The 14597-nt window shown below is 42.2% G+C and overlaps 1 protein-coding gene across 1 annotated transcript in view; it reads left to right on the forward strand.

The window, feature by feature from the left end:
- Nucleotides 1-14597, forward strand: part of UTP20 (UTP20 small subunit processome component) — a 65582-nt gene that overhangs the window by 27708 nt on the left and 23277 nt on the right. Inside the window, 12 exon segments of the mRNA XM_075749673.1 lie at nucleotides 954-1162; nucleotides 4103-4246; nucleotides 6630-6709; nucleotides 7622-7848; nucleotides 8809-8953; nucleotides 9405-9492; nucleotides 10872-11015; nucleotides 11653-11703; nucleotides 11795-11947; nucleotides 12489-12644; nucleotides 13045-13185; nucleotides 14084-14221. Of these exon segments, the coding sequence (XP_075605788.1) occupies nucleotides 954-1162; nucleotides 4103-4246; nucleotides 6630-6709; nucleotides 7622-7848; nucleotides 8809-8953; nucleotides 9405-9492; nucleotides 10872-11015; nucleotides 11653-11703; nucleotides 11795-11947; nucleotides 12489-12644; nucleotides 13045-13185; nucleotides 14084-14221 (1676 nt within the window).

The following is a 14597-nucleotide window of genomic DNA, read 5'->3' on the forward strand; positions in this document are numbered from 1 at the left end:
GATGAAAGTAAGCTTTTGATAAGGACTGGCCTTCCCCTGAGCTTTTCCTTACAAAGCACAATTGCTTTGTTTTACAGGTCCAAGGTCAGAAAAACTGAATGACTTGCCACAGCTGTGCAAGTAAGCTGTAGCAAGCCAGGAATGAGCAATCACTGCATTGTAGGCTAGCCTTGCGTATGATGGCAATAAGCAGAGTTTGTAAAGTGCTCCAATACTGTAGCAGTGGGAGATGTCTTGAGTGTCCCAGAGAGATGGAGACATAGAACTGTCTGTCATGGTTTAACCTGTCAGGCAGCTAAAACAACCACGCAGCCAGTTGCTCACTCTTCCCCTCCAGCAGGATGGGGGAGAGAATAGAAAAGGAAAGAGAAAAAAAGTAAGACTCATGGGTTGAGGTATGGATAGTTTAATAGGACAGAAAAGGAAGATGATTATTAATAATAATAAATATAATAGAATATACAAAACAAGTGATGAATGGCACCATTCCTCACTACCCAAAGCTGATGCTCAGCTAGTTCCTGAGCTGCCTGCCTCTCGGCCAACTCCCCAGCTAGATATGGAGCATGATGTCATATGGTATGGAATATCCCTTTGGCCAGTGTGGGTCAGCTGTCCTGACTGTGCCCCCTCCCAGCTTCTTGGGTGCCCCTTGCCTTCTTGTTGGCAGGTCAGTATGAGAAGCTGAAAAGTCCTTGACTGCTTGGCAACAACTAAAACCATGTTATCAACATTGTTCTCATTGTAGATCCAAACCACAGCACTATACCAGCTGCTAGGAATAAAATTAACTCTATCCCTGCCAAAACCAGGACACTGTCCTTATTTAAAAAGCTGAATGTGAGGAACTGTAATTTAGGGCCAGATTATACTATTTTTCATTTCAAATTATTTTCTGTACTGGGTATCTTCATTGTGCTTCTCTAGATTTTCTGTACCTTTGCCTATTGCAGGGCCTTGTCAGACTGCAGTACTTCGAAGTATGTCAGAGCTGGACTTAGCTAAAGTCCTGCCTCTTGGGCGTCAGCATAGCCTCTTCAACGGTCTTGAAGTTGTGTTGAAAAACATGGGACATTTGATCCATCAGTACCTGCCTGAAATTCTACAGATTCTGCTTTGCATGACGGCTGTGGTATCCTGTATCCTCCAGCAAAGAGAGAAGGTACAATATATATATATTAAAAAAAAAAAAGTAAATTGAATTTCTTTCTTTCCTCTTCCCCTTAGCTTGCACATGTACACACGCCTTCAGCAGTTCAGATAAAGATAAGTGTAATGCCAGCATGAAGTGAAACATAACAATTAGATGTCTGTCAAAATAAAGGCCAGTGATACTTTTCTGAAAGTGCTACAGGGCTCAGGCAGTGCAGGCAGAGTTAATATATTTAGAAAGCTGCTTAGGACTACATTTTTGCTTGAGTTACTGAAGAGAGAGTTGGAGGCGATCTCTGTGCATTGCTGCTTGCCTACTCTGTGGACAGATGGGAAGGAGGAAAAGGTAAATGATTTATTTTAAGGACATAGTGAGATCTTATAGCTGGAAGTTGAAATTGGCCTTACAGGTGTAGCTTCTTGGCTGCAAGGATAGAACATTTGAGCAGGGAAAGGAGGGGATTTAAAGTTCCTTGCTTGAGGACTTGAGAGCAAAACTTGTCTTTGACAAGCATAGCTACCAGCCATGCTTTTAGCACATTAGAAGCGCGTTCAGCTCTGTATCAGGAGTAGTTGTGCTAATCCAGTGTCACAGCTGGGTCTCAGCCAGGTATCTGCAGAGCACTGCAAGTGTGTTTTTTTTCTTTGCTGTGCAATGGCTGTACATGCAGAAAGGGTCAGGTGAGGAAAACATTCTGTTAAAGATTGGCCTCTCCTGAACTGGGGCGTTTGGCTTACTGCTTGCCTGTGCCCAGGAGAGCAGTGCAGAGATCCCTAAGCTCTAGACCAGATAGCTCAGGGGGTCTGTTGCCAGCTGTTTGGAAGCTATGACATTGAGCCAGGCTTCTCTGTCTTTTTGAAACTGGTGCCTTTGCCGGGCTTCAATCCAAATAGGAAAAGGAAAGCTTGAGTCTCGTCCAGCACAGAGCATGATTATATATTAGGTGAGAAACAAGCAAACTGCATAGTCATCATCGTCACTGCTGTGTTGAAAGGAGTTATGAGATGATAGGCTGAGCAAGTGGTGTGTTGAAAGGAATCACATGATGATGGACCGAGCAAGTGGTGTTAGGTAACGAATGTTTTGTCACTGTGTGTGTGTGTTATTGCCAAGACCCATCTGTGGGCATTCGAGGTTAGAAGTTGTCTTGAAAACAATCCATCAAACAAAGCAAGCCCTTGCATAGGCAGCATCCAAGCTCCCGTAGTTGCCTGCAAGCTGCACAGAACCCTGTGACTGTCTTCATTTACGAAGAGGATGACCAAATTTTAGGACAGCATCCCACAGTCTGACTTAAGCAATGGGTTGCATGTGCCTACATGTTTTAAACTGGGAAAGGAGTTTTAAAAGCTGCTTCATTCATTGCTGGGATAGTCAGATTTTGCCAGGGTTACTATAGTAGTCCTGTCATCGTTGTGTAACATGTGGAGCGAGTCTGTCATTTGTCTGAACTTGATTTGCGACTTTGTTAGCCCGTGAGATGTTAAACAGATTTCTCACACTCTTTCTTGAGCTTTTATCTTGGCTAATGATTAGAAGATATTCTTTGAGAGTAATTTATTGCGGGCTGATATTGCCTGGAGAGTTGAACGTCAACTTTGACCGTTTTAAGTCAAGTTACTCATTTACCGTTTCCTACTGTTTGTGTTCAGTATTGAGTTTCTTTGTCCTCTCAAAGACTTGATCTCAGAGGATTGCTCCTATGGCAACTTAACAGTGGCAGACCCAAAATTATTTTGCTGGAGGTCACCATTAGCAATAGCAGCCTGGCTGTGCTTTCTTTGGCCCTTTGAGCAGCTCATTTGCTGCCTGGAAGCTGATTGCACACCATTAGTACGCATTCAGCACAGCTTGGGAGGTCTTGGGCAACAGCATGTTTGGTTCCTTTTCCACCGTCTCCTTTTTGTCTTTTTACCTGTGATTTTGAGTGCAAAAGGAGCATACCAGTGTGTTGCATGGTAGAGGGTAGCGTCTTCAGAAGTCCATAGCTACCTCAAATAAAAAAAGTTGTGATGTCTTTTAGTGAGCCTTTGACACCAAAGCTGCTTTGCAAAATAAGAGATACAAGTGTTTATTCTGTGTGGTGGATCATGATATGTACTGGAGGCCCTGAGGAACCCAAGACATAGCTCCAGTCTTGGACAGCGGCCTTTATTTGCTCTGACATGGCTCTGTTGTTTCTGAGACTGGAGTTCAGTACCTCTGCACTATGAAGCTGTCTCGTGTTTGTGCTGTGAGCTGCATTGCACAGTATGGAAATAATTTAGGTTACTCAAGTCACGACTCTTCTCTGGGAGAAGAATCAGAATGCAGCAGTGTGTGAATAACTTCTAGATTAGCTGTGTGGCTAATTTTCTTACTTGAAATATTTTCCCCAAGAAAGACTATGGAATGCAAGTGCTAAATGGGTACACGAAGCATCTCCTTGCAACCAAATGCTATGCTCCCCCTGCCCTATGCTGTTGGAGGGGGTGATTCACATTCTTGCCTTCTCTATTCCTCCCGCTTCTCCCTGTCTGTTGATTTCTTTTCTTCCCAGTAGATCTCAATGTGCAAAGTACAACTTCACTTTCAAGAGATGATCTGGGTCCCTTGCTGTGTAAAACACAATTATTTAAGTGCCAGGGCTGTAACTCTAACTGTGTTGTAGCTTTCTGCGTTTTGTCCACAAAGGGCAGATACTACTTCAAACCTGTCAGCATGGGTTTTCATGAGCTGAAGGAGTCCTGTGTAACTAAGTGCAGGGACAGACACCCCTTAGAAAAAATTAGGTCAGCTATGAGAGGTAGATTGCTACCGTGAACAAGTTACAGGAGAAAACAGAAGAACATTGTGATAGTTCCAGCAAAGGTTGTATCTGTGGTCAATGAGTTGCTGTATTTAATTTCAGAAGTAGTAGTCAGTAGTTCTGCAAAGGTCTTACTTTTTTGTTTTGTTTTCTTTTTACAGATCCAACCTCGGTTGATTAATCCACTGAAGAATTTGAGACGTCTTGGACTCAAGCTTGTGGCAGAGTTTTTTTCTGATTATGAGACCTACAGCTTTAGTGTGGAAGAGATTGATGCAGTTTTCCATGCAGTGGTATGGCCTCAGGTCAGTATTTCTTGTTCTTAAATAGCTTGTGTGTAACATGTACCATGCAGAGAACTCCAGCTGCACTGGAGTCCATCGCGTCAGCTATATCCATCACAAGTTGGGATGTGGACTCAGATTCTGGCATTCTGATCTGTGTGTGCAGGGCCAGTTTCTTGGCTTACATCTGCTTAGTCCTGGAATAATCAAGTCACAGGCTAATGTACAAATTAAGTCATCTGAATAAAACAGATGCTATTTCTTTGTTCTTTAACCACAGAAGTAGACTTCTTCCCTGGATGCTTCAGGGAAGCAAAATAATACTAGTCACTTCTAGGTGCACTTTGCTACTTTTCTGTGTGACAGTTATCAGGCCTGTGGTAGGGGACTGCAGAAACAAATGGTACTGCAGGAAAGGAAGGACCCAGCGGGGGTCTGACAGCAGGCTGTGTGCTCTTGTGCCCACCTGCTGGGACTCCTGTGTGAGCACAGTGACAAAGCATGGGGTTGTGGCCTTCATCAGAGAAATTCAGATCACCTCTGAGTTGGGAAGATGCGCTGTTGTGAGGGGAAGAGAGAACACAGAGTATTTGAAATGAAATTATGCTGGCTGTGTCAGTGTACTGGGCTCTGAGGTTATCTGGGAATGCCTGTACCAGCTGCTGGGTTGTCTCTGTTCTAAAGGCAGTCGCTTCCACCCAAAGGGTAAGTGAGCAAGATGGGCTGACTCCCACAGAGCTCTTCCACCGAGGCTTTTGAGGTATCCAAATGTCCAACTTGTTTGCGGCAGAAAAGCCTGTCAAAGAGCACCAGGAGTAACTGTTGTGGTCTATGAAACCTCAAATCTGCTTCTTTAGACACTGTGTTTGCTCACTCCTACCCTGTTTCGCTCTTCTACTCATAACAGTAGGTGATGTGTAGTATGTGTATGTGGACAGAGAGTAGATAGAATACTTTCAGGCAGTGCATATAGCTCTGTATTTCACTGGAGTGAGCAACAGGGAGCTGTATGTTCCTGGTTTGTCCATGGAGTCTTTTCAAGGCCAGGGTGCTACAAAGCAGTGAACATTTACTGCAGTCCCAGAGCAGTTCAAGCACGTGGTTTGGGCTTTAAGTCAGCAAAGTACTTAATGTTTTCGGGGAGCATTGTGTTTGGAAATGCTGAGTATATCTGAATAAGATGTAAAATTGTTGTTAAATAGTTAGAATTCCTGTTGTTCTTACAGATATCGGGAAGACAGACCTGGTTTTGGAGCTTGAATAGTAGTACAATCCAGAAGCTCCCTCTAGAGGAAGGAATCATTCAACTTGTGTGCTGTTCTTTTTTAAGGCTATGGAACTGAGGTGTATAAAAACTCATGGAGAGGGCAAATTGTTTTAAACCTGTTGTACTTGGAGCTGGAGTTTGCTGCTCTGCATACCCCAGGATTTTACTGCAAAGGCTGTCGTTAGACTGCACAGCAGCATTCCTGCATGATTGGATGAACGGTTTACTCTTCGTTTGTACGTCATTCAGAAAAGCTCTGTTTTATGCCGAGCAAAAACATTACCAACCTTTAGGGGGAGGAGAAGCAGCTTTCTAAGACTCTGGCTATGACGGTCAGACCTGCTTTCTTTTCTATTATGCTCAGGTCTTGAGTCCAGACTGAGCTAGTCCAAACCCCACATGCACCATCCTGTCTATTGCCCCTGAATGCACTGGAGCCTCCCCTGCCTGTGTGTTCACTATCGGTGCCCTGCTGACAGTCCAGTTGTGTCAAGGTAGAAACCCAACTGTGTGACTTGCATGCAGCCTGGTGTGTTGCAGAGGAGGGAGCCAGACCTGTACACTGGGTCTCTTGCCTGTGTCCAGTCACATACAGGAGCAGCAGCTGCTGTGTGGGGCTTAGGCTGGGCAACTCTTAGGTGGGCTTGGTTTGGACAAAGAACCTTGTTAGGAGATCCCGTTCCTGGGATGCAGTGCAGTGCTTGAGCCTCTCCCTGAGCAAAGAAGGTGCTTTTTATAGCAGCAAGGCCATGGAGACATAGAGCAGATGCTGGAACGGCAGGTGCTGTGACAAGGGCATAGGAAGCGTGGGAGGAGTGAATCTTGGATGTCATGCTTGAGATCTCAATGGGTATGTCCAGGAGAGGTTACTAGGTCTCTGTGGCAAGCATGAGGCTCCGTGAGGAGCCAGTTTCAAAGGGAGGGCAAAAATGGTAGCTGGAATAGTGTATAAATAGCAGTAAGATCATCTAAAAGCGATTCCACAAATAGGAAGCTGGAAAAATGATGATGAAATTACTTTTTTAAAAAAGGTAAATTATAGATTGTAGTGAGGTCTTTGTTAGAGATGAGGTTTTTAAGTGGCTTTACATACTCATGTTGCATTGGTATCTGATTTTTTTTTTTCCTCTCCTTTAGGTCTGCAGATTGGCTTCAGAGAGTCAGTATTCTCCAACTTTTCTCCTCAAACTCATTCACACCTGGAGTAAGAATCCCAGGTAAGTGTTCTCCTCACAAAGTAGCATAAGTACTTCTGAATATGCAAAATCCAAGGAAAAAAGAGCACACTAACAGATTATGAATAATGGTGTCAAACCCCATATTTTCCTTTTCCATTAGACTGTTACTCTTTTGATAGCAGTCCAGATGCAGTTGGGAAGCTTTCCAGTTTATGCTGTTACTCACTTTTTAGTGAGCTGCTTTTCTCATACATTAACAGCTAAGCACATACATAGCCCAAACTCAGCTGATGGATGAGGAGGGCTGGCTTCTGTATCTTGACCAATGACTTCTTAGTCTTGGGAGGTGGGAAGTCAGTTTACAGTATATAATTTCATTCATGTTTTTTGATTCCCTGTTTCTTTCTCTTTTATGAAAGAATGTGGGCAGGTTCAACAGAGAATCTGTGACTAAGATTTTGATACTGAAAGTTGTGAGAGAGCTTTTTTGTTTATGCAGATGCTGTGCGAAATTGCAATTCGGCTGTCTTTAGTGATTTATTTTTTTTGCTTCTTCCATGGACACTGGCTACTTTATCAAAGGAAAAGCAGTGAATTTGTTTTAAGACATGTCATTTGTAGGCATGAAGAACTTGTATACAAACTTCTGTAAAAAATGGTATTGGATCATTAGGTTAGGAGCAGACTAACAGGAGACTTGGATAGACATCTGTGGAGAAAGGATTAGCTTTAGATGATGCTATCTTGAAGCAAGAAAAGGGACTTGATGACGTCTCAACCTCCAGTCATTCTATTTTTCATGGCCCTGTTGTTCTGTGATATTTTTTTTCACTCTTTCCTTGTTTGAAGTAGAAGACAGTCATTATCTTTTTGTGTGACTCTTTGCACAAAAGAATTATAAAGTTTTGAACTTAAATTTTCAGCCAACCTTTTTTGTAATTTTTCTCTCAGGTATTTCCCCTTGCTGGCCAAGCAGCAACCAGATCACCCAGAGTGTGATATACTGTCAAATGTGTTTGCTGTGCTGTCAGCCAAGAATCTGTCTGAGGCCACGTCCAATGTTGTGATGGACATAGCTGATAGCCTTCTCAACAGCCCAGATTTTGAACCCACGGAGCAGGTTTCCAGTTTGAGCGTGACTGACTGTGTTGTCATGGCCACTGGGGATGTGACAGAAGGTATGCTTGCGTAAGAGTCGTGAGGGGCCTGTTGGGTGCTTTGGATGGAGGTGTTAGATTACGATGAGGTGGTTTTTGCACTGGCTGAGAATACTGGGGAAGGAGACCTCCCAGTGGAGATTGAAATGTCAATGTACAAATTTGTCTTGGCATGCTCAGGAACTGTGAAGTCCTGCTTGTCTGATGACTGGCGAGATCCACATTTCAGTGTCAGGGTCCTGAGCATGGAGAAATTCCTTATGACAGAAGGAAAATTTTTGTGTTGTTGACCTGTTTTGCCTTCAAAGCTTTGACTGATATGATAACTTCAGGAACTGCGTTGCTGACTCACCTCTGGGCCTAACATCAAGTTGCCCACTCCCCATATGCATGTGGTCATGCGTCGCTTTGATGTTTAGTCTGTGCTCCTTGACAAGAAAGACCTGCCATTGATTCCTTTTATCTTTGAGTGGTAGTAGACAGGAAGGATGGTGTGTTGTTTGGCACTCTGGAGCCATCTTTACCCTGTAACACTCCAACACAGTGGAAAGCAGAGCACTTATCACTGTGCCCTTGTTATGGCAGCTTTGATTTGCACAAGAGGTTAGTGGTAGAATAAAGAAAACTACATCTATAAATGCTCCATCCATTTTAGGAGATGGTTACTACCTTTGAGGAAAGTCCTTGGCACCTTTTGATAAGCCCACGCTTAATGGGGCTGTTACTGAAATGTGTGAGGAGAGCTTTTATTCTCTGTGGGTGCTTTCTTTGGTCCTAGCTCAGACATGTTAGATTTGGTCCCAGCAAGTGCTGGTGCATGTTCCCAGCAGCCAACTGCCCTGCACGTTACTGGCTCCCATTGATTTTTCTCTTCCACTGGTGAAACCTCCTTTGTCTGCGTTTTCCCCTTTGTTTGTTGGATTTCCCTTCTGTTGCTTCCAGCACAGAGTTGGGCGTTGCTAACTGTTGATTCCTTTACAGAGACCCTTAGCCTAGGTTGCCGCTTGGTTCTGCCTCATGTTCCTGCCATACTTCAGTACTTCAGCAAAACAATGTTAAATGTGGAGAAGGTGAAAAAGAAGAAGTATAGAGCTCAAGTCAGCAAAGAGCTGAGTATACTTTCAAAGTAAGTGCTTCTTTAGAGCTCAAAACAGTTAAAAAGTTGGAAGGAGGGAGGAAGAAAGGCTTTTTGTAACAGGTTCCAAATTAAAAAAAAATTATGTCTCAAACTATTTAAATTTAGAACATTTGAAAATAACTGGATCTGTCATTGACCTTGCAAGTTGCTGGTGGCTGAGGCAAGAGGTTTTCAGAAATTGATTCTAGCTGTTTCTGTTGCTGGTATTCAGAAATGCCTCTTGGGGGTAGCAAAAGGTACAGAAATGCCTGCAGCCATGTGAAACAGAATACTTGGGCTGATACCATGGTTTTGGTACGGTCTATTAGCTGTGGTGGGTACAGATGGATGGGCTGACAAAGCCCTGTGATATGGCACTGGTGCTGACTGAGTTCTTATTTGCTCTATCCTGGTGATTGGATTGATATAAAATAGTAAATCACCTTATCTCATTGCACAGGATCAGCAAATTTATACAAGAAAAGAGTCAGAATTCAGTCCTTGTGAGCCTTCTCCTCCCTTTCCTTTATCAGAGTAACATGGAGCAGGTAGGTAGAAATTACGTTCGTCCTCTAATAATTGTTTGTTTTTCTTTTAACAAAGTATACTTGTTTGAGATGCAGTTAAAAGTCTTATTGATTACATGCCATTTCTCATGATTAGCCTGAAATTGAGTCTTCATGTCTTTGTAGTCTGCTCAGCGTGCTGTGCCATTGCATGTTGATGTGTACAAGTCACTGGATACTTTGCTGGGATGTTAGTCCCCAGGCTGACTCTGTCCCCGCTTTTCTTGGGGAAGGTCTGCAGAAGTTTTTATGCAGTTTTTACCTCCTTTGCCACTGTAGTCAATCCACCAAATTCCAGTATTTGAAATAAATGCTTTTCTTCATTATGGATTTTATGCACCCCAAATCCAAAGCCGCAGCATCTGGACAGCAATACGAATACATACAGTTGATTATGTAGTACCTGCTGTGTAATGGGCAGTGTTATGTTGGCCTGTTGCAGGATGGAAGGCAAACATTACATAGTGCTATTAACATGCTCCCATATCTCCTGCTTCCATTCTGTTCTCCTTCCACTCTTAAGGATTCCATCCATGGGTACAGAAGTGTATCTCAGAACTGAAACTTCCCTAAAATCCTAAATTCCTCAGGCATGAAAAGCATATAGGCTGCAGTGGAAGGAAGCAGAACTCTCCATGGCTTAGGCTTTTGTAAACTGTTAAATAAATCAGGTGCTGAGGATATTGGTAGACCATTTTGTCTGGGTTTCCATCACTGCCTAACCTTGTCTTCAGAAATATAGTCCCATCTACAATGAATGAATCTATTGATTATTCAGATTATTATCGATGACTCGTTGGAAAAAGGCTTGGGTCTTGTTTTTCTTAAAAGACACACAGTTCCTCAATGAGAGATCGTAGGTTTGCAGAAAGAACTGCTGGGCAGCAACCTGTAGCTTCTGCTTTGCAAGTGGTCACTTAATTGTTCACAGAGGATTTTTGGTTTTTAAATCTGTGAATCGTTAGGGGACCATATATGATTTCATTCAAGGAGATCATACAAGTATATGGTGCTGTTAATGTTTGTTTTACAGGTTAAAGAAAGACTACTTCTTAAAGCTCTATTGGTTCTCCTGACCTTTGAGTCATTTGAGGAAAGACACACAAAAAAATTCTTCCTCATGGTGGCACTCTTCTCTAACACTGTGCTTGTGTCTAATTGAAAGGTTGCAAGTGCTTCTGAGAGATTTGATGATTGCATTGAGTGTGTCCTCCTAATTCTTTGTTCTCCTTCAGTATCTGTGATCTCAGTAAAATACAGCAAAGTGGTTAAGTTCTCTCTGTGTCTTGAAATATTTCCCAAGGAAATGAAATAATCTTGTGAGGTTTCAGTATTTATTGACAGTTATCTGCCTCTTTCAGGGTACAGAGATTGACATTCTGGAGACAGTGCAGAACTTGCTGAGGCATTGCGCAAACCCTACAAGCTTTCTCAAACCACTGGCAAAGCTTTTTTCTGTCATCCAGAACAAGCTGTCTCGACATAAGTTGTGCTTGGTATTTCAGGTATTGTATTTTCTATGTGTCTTTCTCTGCTTTTTTTTACTTGTTCTAAGATATGAAGAACAAAATAAATAGCAGTACTTCGTCTTTGTGGTACATGAGCTTAAAAACCTTTTTAATCATCCATTAAGTGAAAGTATCATAATTGTATATGATAGAAATTAACGAGCTGCACGAAAATTTGTAGAAGTTTTGGCTTACAGCCTGGTTGATGTAACCATCACCAGGGTTCTTTTGTGTAAGAGAAGCCAAATAAAGCACGCTTCATCCATAACGAATCCTCTATCTTTATGAAATGAAAATGGCTTTCAGCATCCTGAAGATGATTTTATTTGTATTCTCTCACAGATTTATAGCAGTCACGCTGTTTTGCATTTCTTTTTAAGTGGACTTATATACCTCGTTTTTTTCAGCAGGAAAAACCCAGGAAACACTCATTGTAGATATTTAGAAACTTGGGAAATTAAAACACACATCTTCCAACTTATGGAAGAATGACTCTTATTAAGCTTCTAAGGAGAAAAATTGATGCTGTTGCTTTATTTTTTGTCTCAAGTGGTAAATTCTTGAGTTCTCAAAATTTTTAACAACTGTTAAGTTGTTAAATAGTTAAACTATTTTCTTTTATGTTTCTTTTTAGACTTTATCTGATTTGGACAATGAATTGAAGTATATTACCGATGTTGTTAAGGTAAGCACAGTTTCTTTGCTCACTCTTTTCCCCAACATTGTATTGTCATGTTTCTGGCTTTTTTCATGAACGACTTGTTGCTCTGTGTTAGCTGAATGCCTTTGATCAACGACATCTCGACGATATCGACTTTGATGTACGTCTGTCAGCATTCCAGTCGATCACAGCCCACATCAAGGAAATGCAAGCAGTGGATATCGACTTCCTCATCGCTGTTATGCACAACTGCTTCTATACCATCCAGGTTGGCTGAATGTTCCTTCTTTTGCTTTGTGCACCATGTGTTCATGATGCATCTAACTTCCAATTTATTTCCATTGGCTGTTTTTTGACACTACAAAACATTCAGAGAGCGTATTTGAGTCTTCTTGCAAACACCTGGTTTTAAGTTTTGTCCACTTGCATTTTCACCTGTGTGTCGAAGGACAAATACAGTACAGCAAGAAGGCTCACCCAAACGTAGTGAAGCTTTGTATCAGTGAGCCCTGGAACTGTTGCTCAATTTGTACTGTATAAAAGGCATATTACAGTCTTGAAAGGATGATTTTGTTTTTGTTGCAGCGTGTTCTGGTTGTGTGGACCTGTTGGTAAATCTAAAAGGATTTTTCCTGATTGGAAGGGTGGGCATTATTAATTCAGGGCTAGAACTTCTACAGGAGGGGTCTCAAGAGTTACTGGCTCTCTACAGGCCTTGTTATGTTGTGTCCAGTGGTACTGTTCGGTCTTTTGGGGAGAGAAAGGTGTCATATCCAGACTCACGTGGTACAATTTCTTCATCCACTCAGCTAGGGGATATGGCTCTTAGTGACAATGCAAGCCTTTGCTTGACCAGTTTTATCCACCGACTGGCAGAAATTGACCACACAGAAGATGAGTACAAGGAACTAATCCAGCACACTCTCCTGGAGTCTGTGAGGAGGGGGCTGAAGAGTAAGACTGAGGTAAGGCACTGTTATCTGATTATGTATCTCCAGGTGTCTTCAGGATGCCAGGGCTTATGAGACTTCTTATACATGAGTTCTTTCAGTCTGTTGCAGGGATAAGAAATGCAGATACGCACTGTAATCAAACTTAGCCTTCATTTGAAATCTTACAAAAATAGAACAAGTTATAGAACTCCACTGTCTTGTGTTTCTTTGCCATTGTTCAGCTTTTCTCAGTTGTAGCTCATTCTGGAGGAGAGGCTTTAATTTATGTACAGTCCAAAATACAGGTGTATTTGCTGTTATCAAAGAATACACTTTGGCCTGAAACACTCTGTTAATGACAGCACTGCTGTTCTGAGGAGTGTGCAGCAGCCTCTCCAAGGGCTACTTAACCTTCACTGCTTGCTGTTTGCAGAGCATCCAGCAGGACTACACGTCGTTGCTTTCCTGCCTCATTCAAACGTTCCCAGCAAATCCTGAATTCCGGGATTTGGTCCAGTTGACCAACCGCCATGATCCCGACATGGACTTCTTTGAGAACATGAAACACATGCAGGTAAAAGGCAACAGGTATTCCCTAGTGCCTCTCTCCCCCTGCCAAAGCAAAACCATTTTACAGTGGGATTTTAATCTTTCCCAAAGCATCAATGTGCTGTCTTTACAGAGAAATTGAACCTGTGTCATTAGATACCGTAAAAAAAAAAAAAAAAGGGGGGGGGGGGGAAAATGTGAGCATCATCACATGAGCGATTGTGAATCAAAGGCTATTTCTATCTGGAAATTTCTTGGCTCTGTGATTTAGCAGCACTGTTTTTTACCTCTTCCTAATTTAGCTTAAAAAATTGCTCTCATTTTAAGTGATTGTTCATGATCTTGAGCAGGCAAATCGACATTATAACCTCTGTGTGACCCAGACAACAGTCAGCAACAGTGTCCTGAGGATCCCTCTGACAGAGACAGGGAACAGGTCTTTTTGGTTTTTTTTCTAGCCTGTTCCCTGCTACTCTCTATCCGGAGGCTGTGCAGCCCCTTTTCATTCACAGACCTTTGTAATATAAATGTTACACAAAGCCTGTTCTCCTCTGCTTTCAGAGATGCAATCAGAGAGCATCTTTGCTACATCTGTAGTTATATGTAGAGTCTAAATTTTTTCCTCAGAATTTTGTCAGGCCTTCTCATCTTGTATCAGTTGCCTCCCTTGTCTGATACCTGAATATGTCACAGTCTTATGATTATGAATTCACAGTGAAATATCCCATTGAGTTGGAATATTTATTGAGGCAAAAAGCTAGTGAACGCCCAGAGACTGAATGAAAAGGGCATGACCTGTCCTTGGAAATGACCATAGGTTTATGTAATTTCTTAAAATTGAGGCATTTTCAGAACTGCTGAATGTATGAGCTTCCTTGTGACTCAAGCACCACCTCATTCGCTGTCTCTCATGTTTGGCTCAGATCCACAGGAGGGCACGAGCTCTGAGGAAACTGGCTAAGCAGCTCACTGAAAAAAAGCTTATGCTGTCTTCTAAATCCCTGCAGAACTACATCATGCCTTATGCTACTACTGCCATTTTTAATGAAAAAATGCTTAAGGTAAGCTTTTAAATTGAATATTTTCACCTGTCTTGAATACCATTCTCCTTAAAAGACTAACCACTTTAAAAGACTGATAAGTTTGTGGAGTGAGCGTTCACCTTTCAGACAAGAGCACTGTGCTTCTTTTGGTGGCAGAAAGAGGATTTGGAAGGTGCAGATGCAGTGTGTGCCCCAATCCTGTATCTGCTAAAACCTGTCCTGTATTTTCAAAGACAGACCTTGGTGAAGAAACAAACACGTTTTATTTCAATTTTGCATCAGAAATGGGTTAGTGATGTGTACTTCTAGTTGATCAGCATAGCCCCGCGATGTGCCATGTGTCTGTGCTTAGATATCTTGACTGAATTTTAGTTCTTCACGCAAGTAAGCCCAT

Source organism: Balearica regulorum, chromosome 1 (assembly GCF_011004875.1).
Source record: "Balearica regulorum gibbericeps isolate bBalReg1 chromosome 1, bBalReg1.pri, whole genome shotgun sequence".
NCBI lineage: Eukaryota > Metazoa > Chordata > Aves > Gruiformes > Gruidae > Balearica > Balearica regulorum.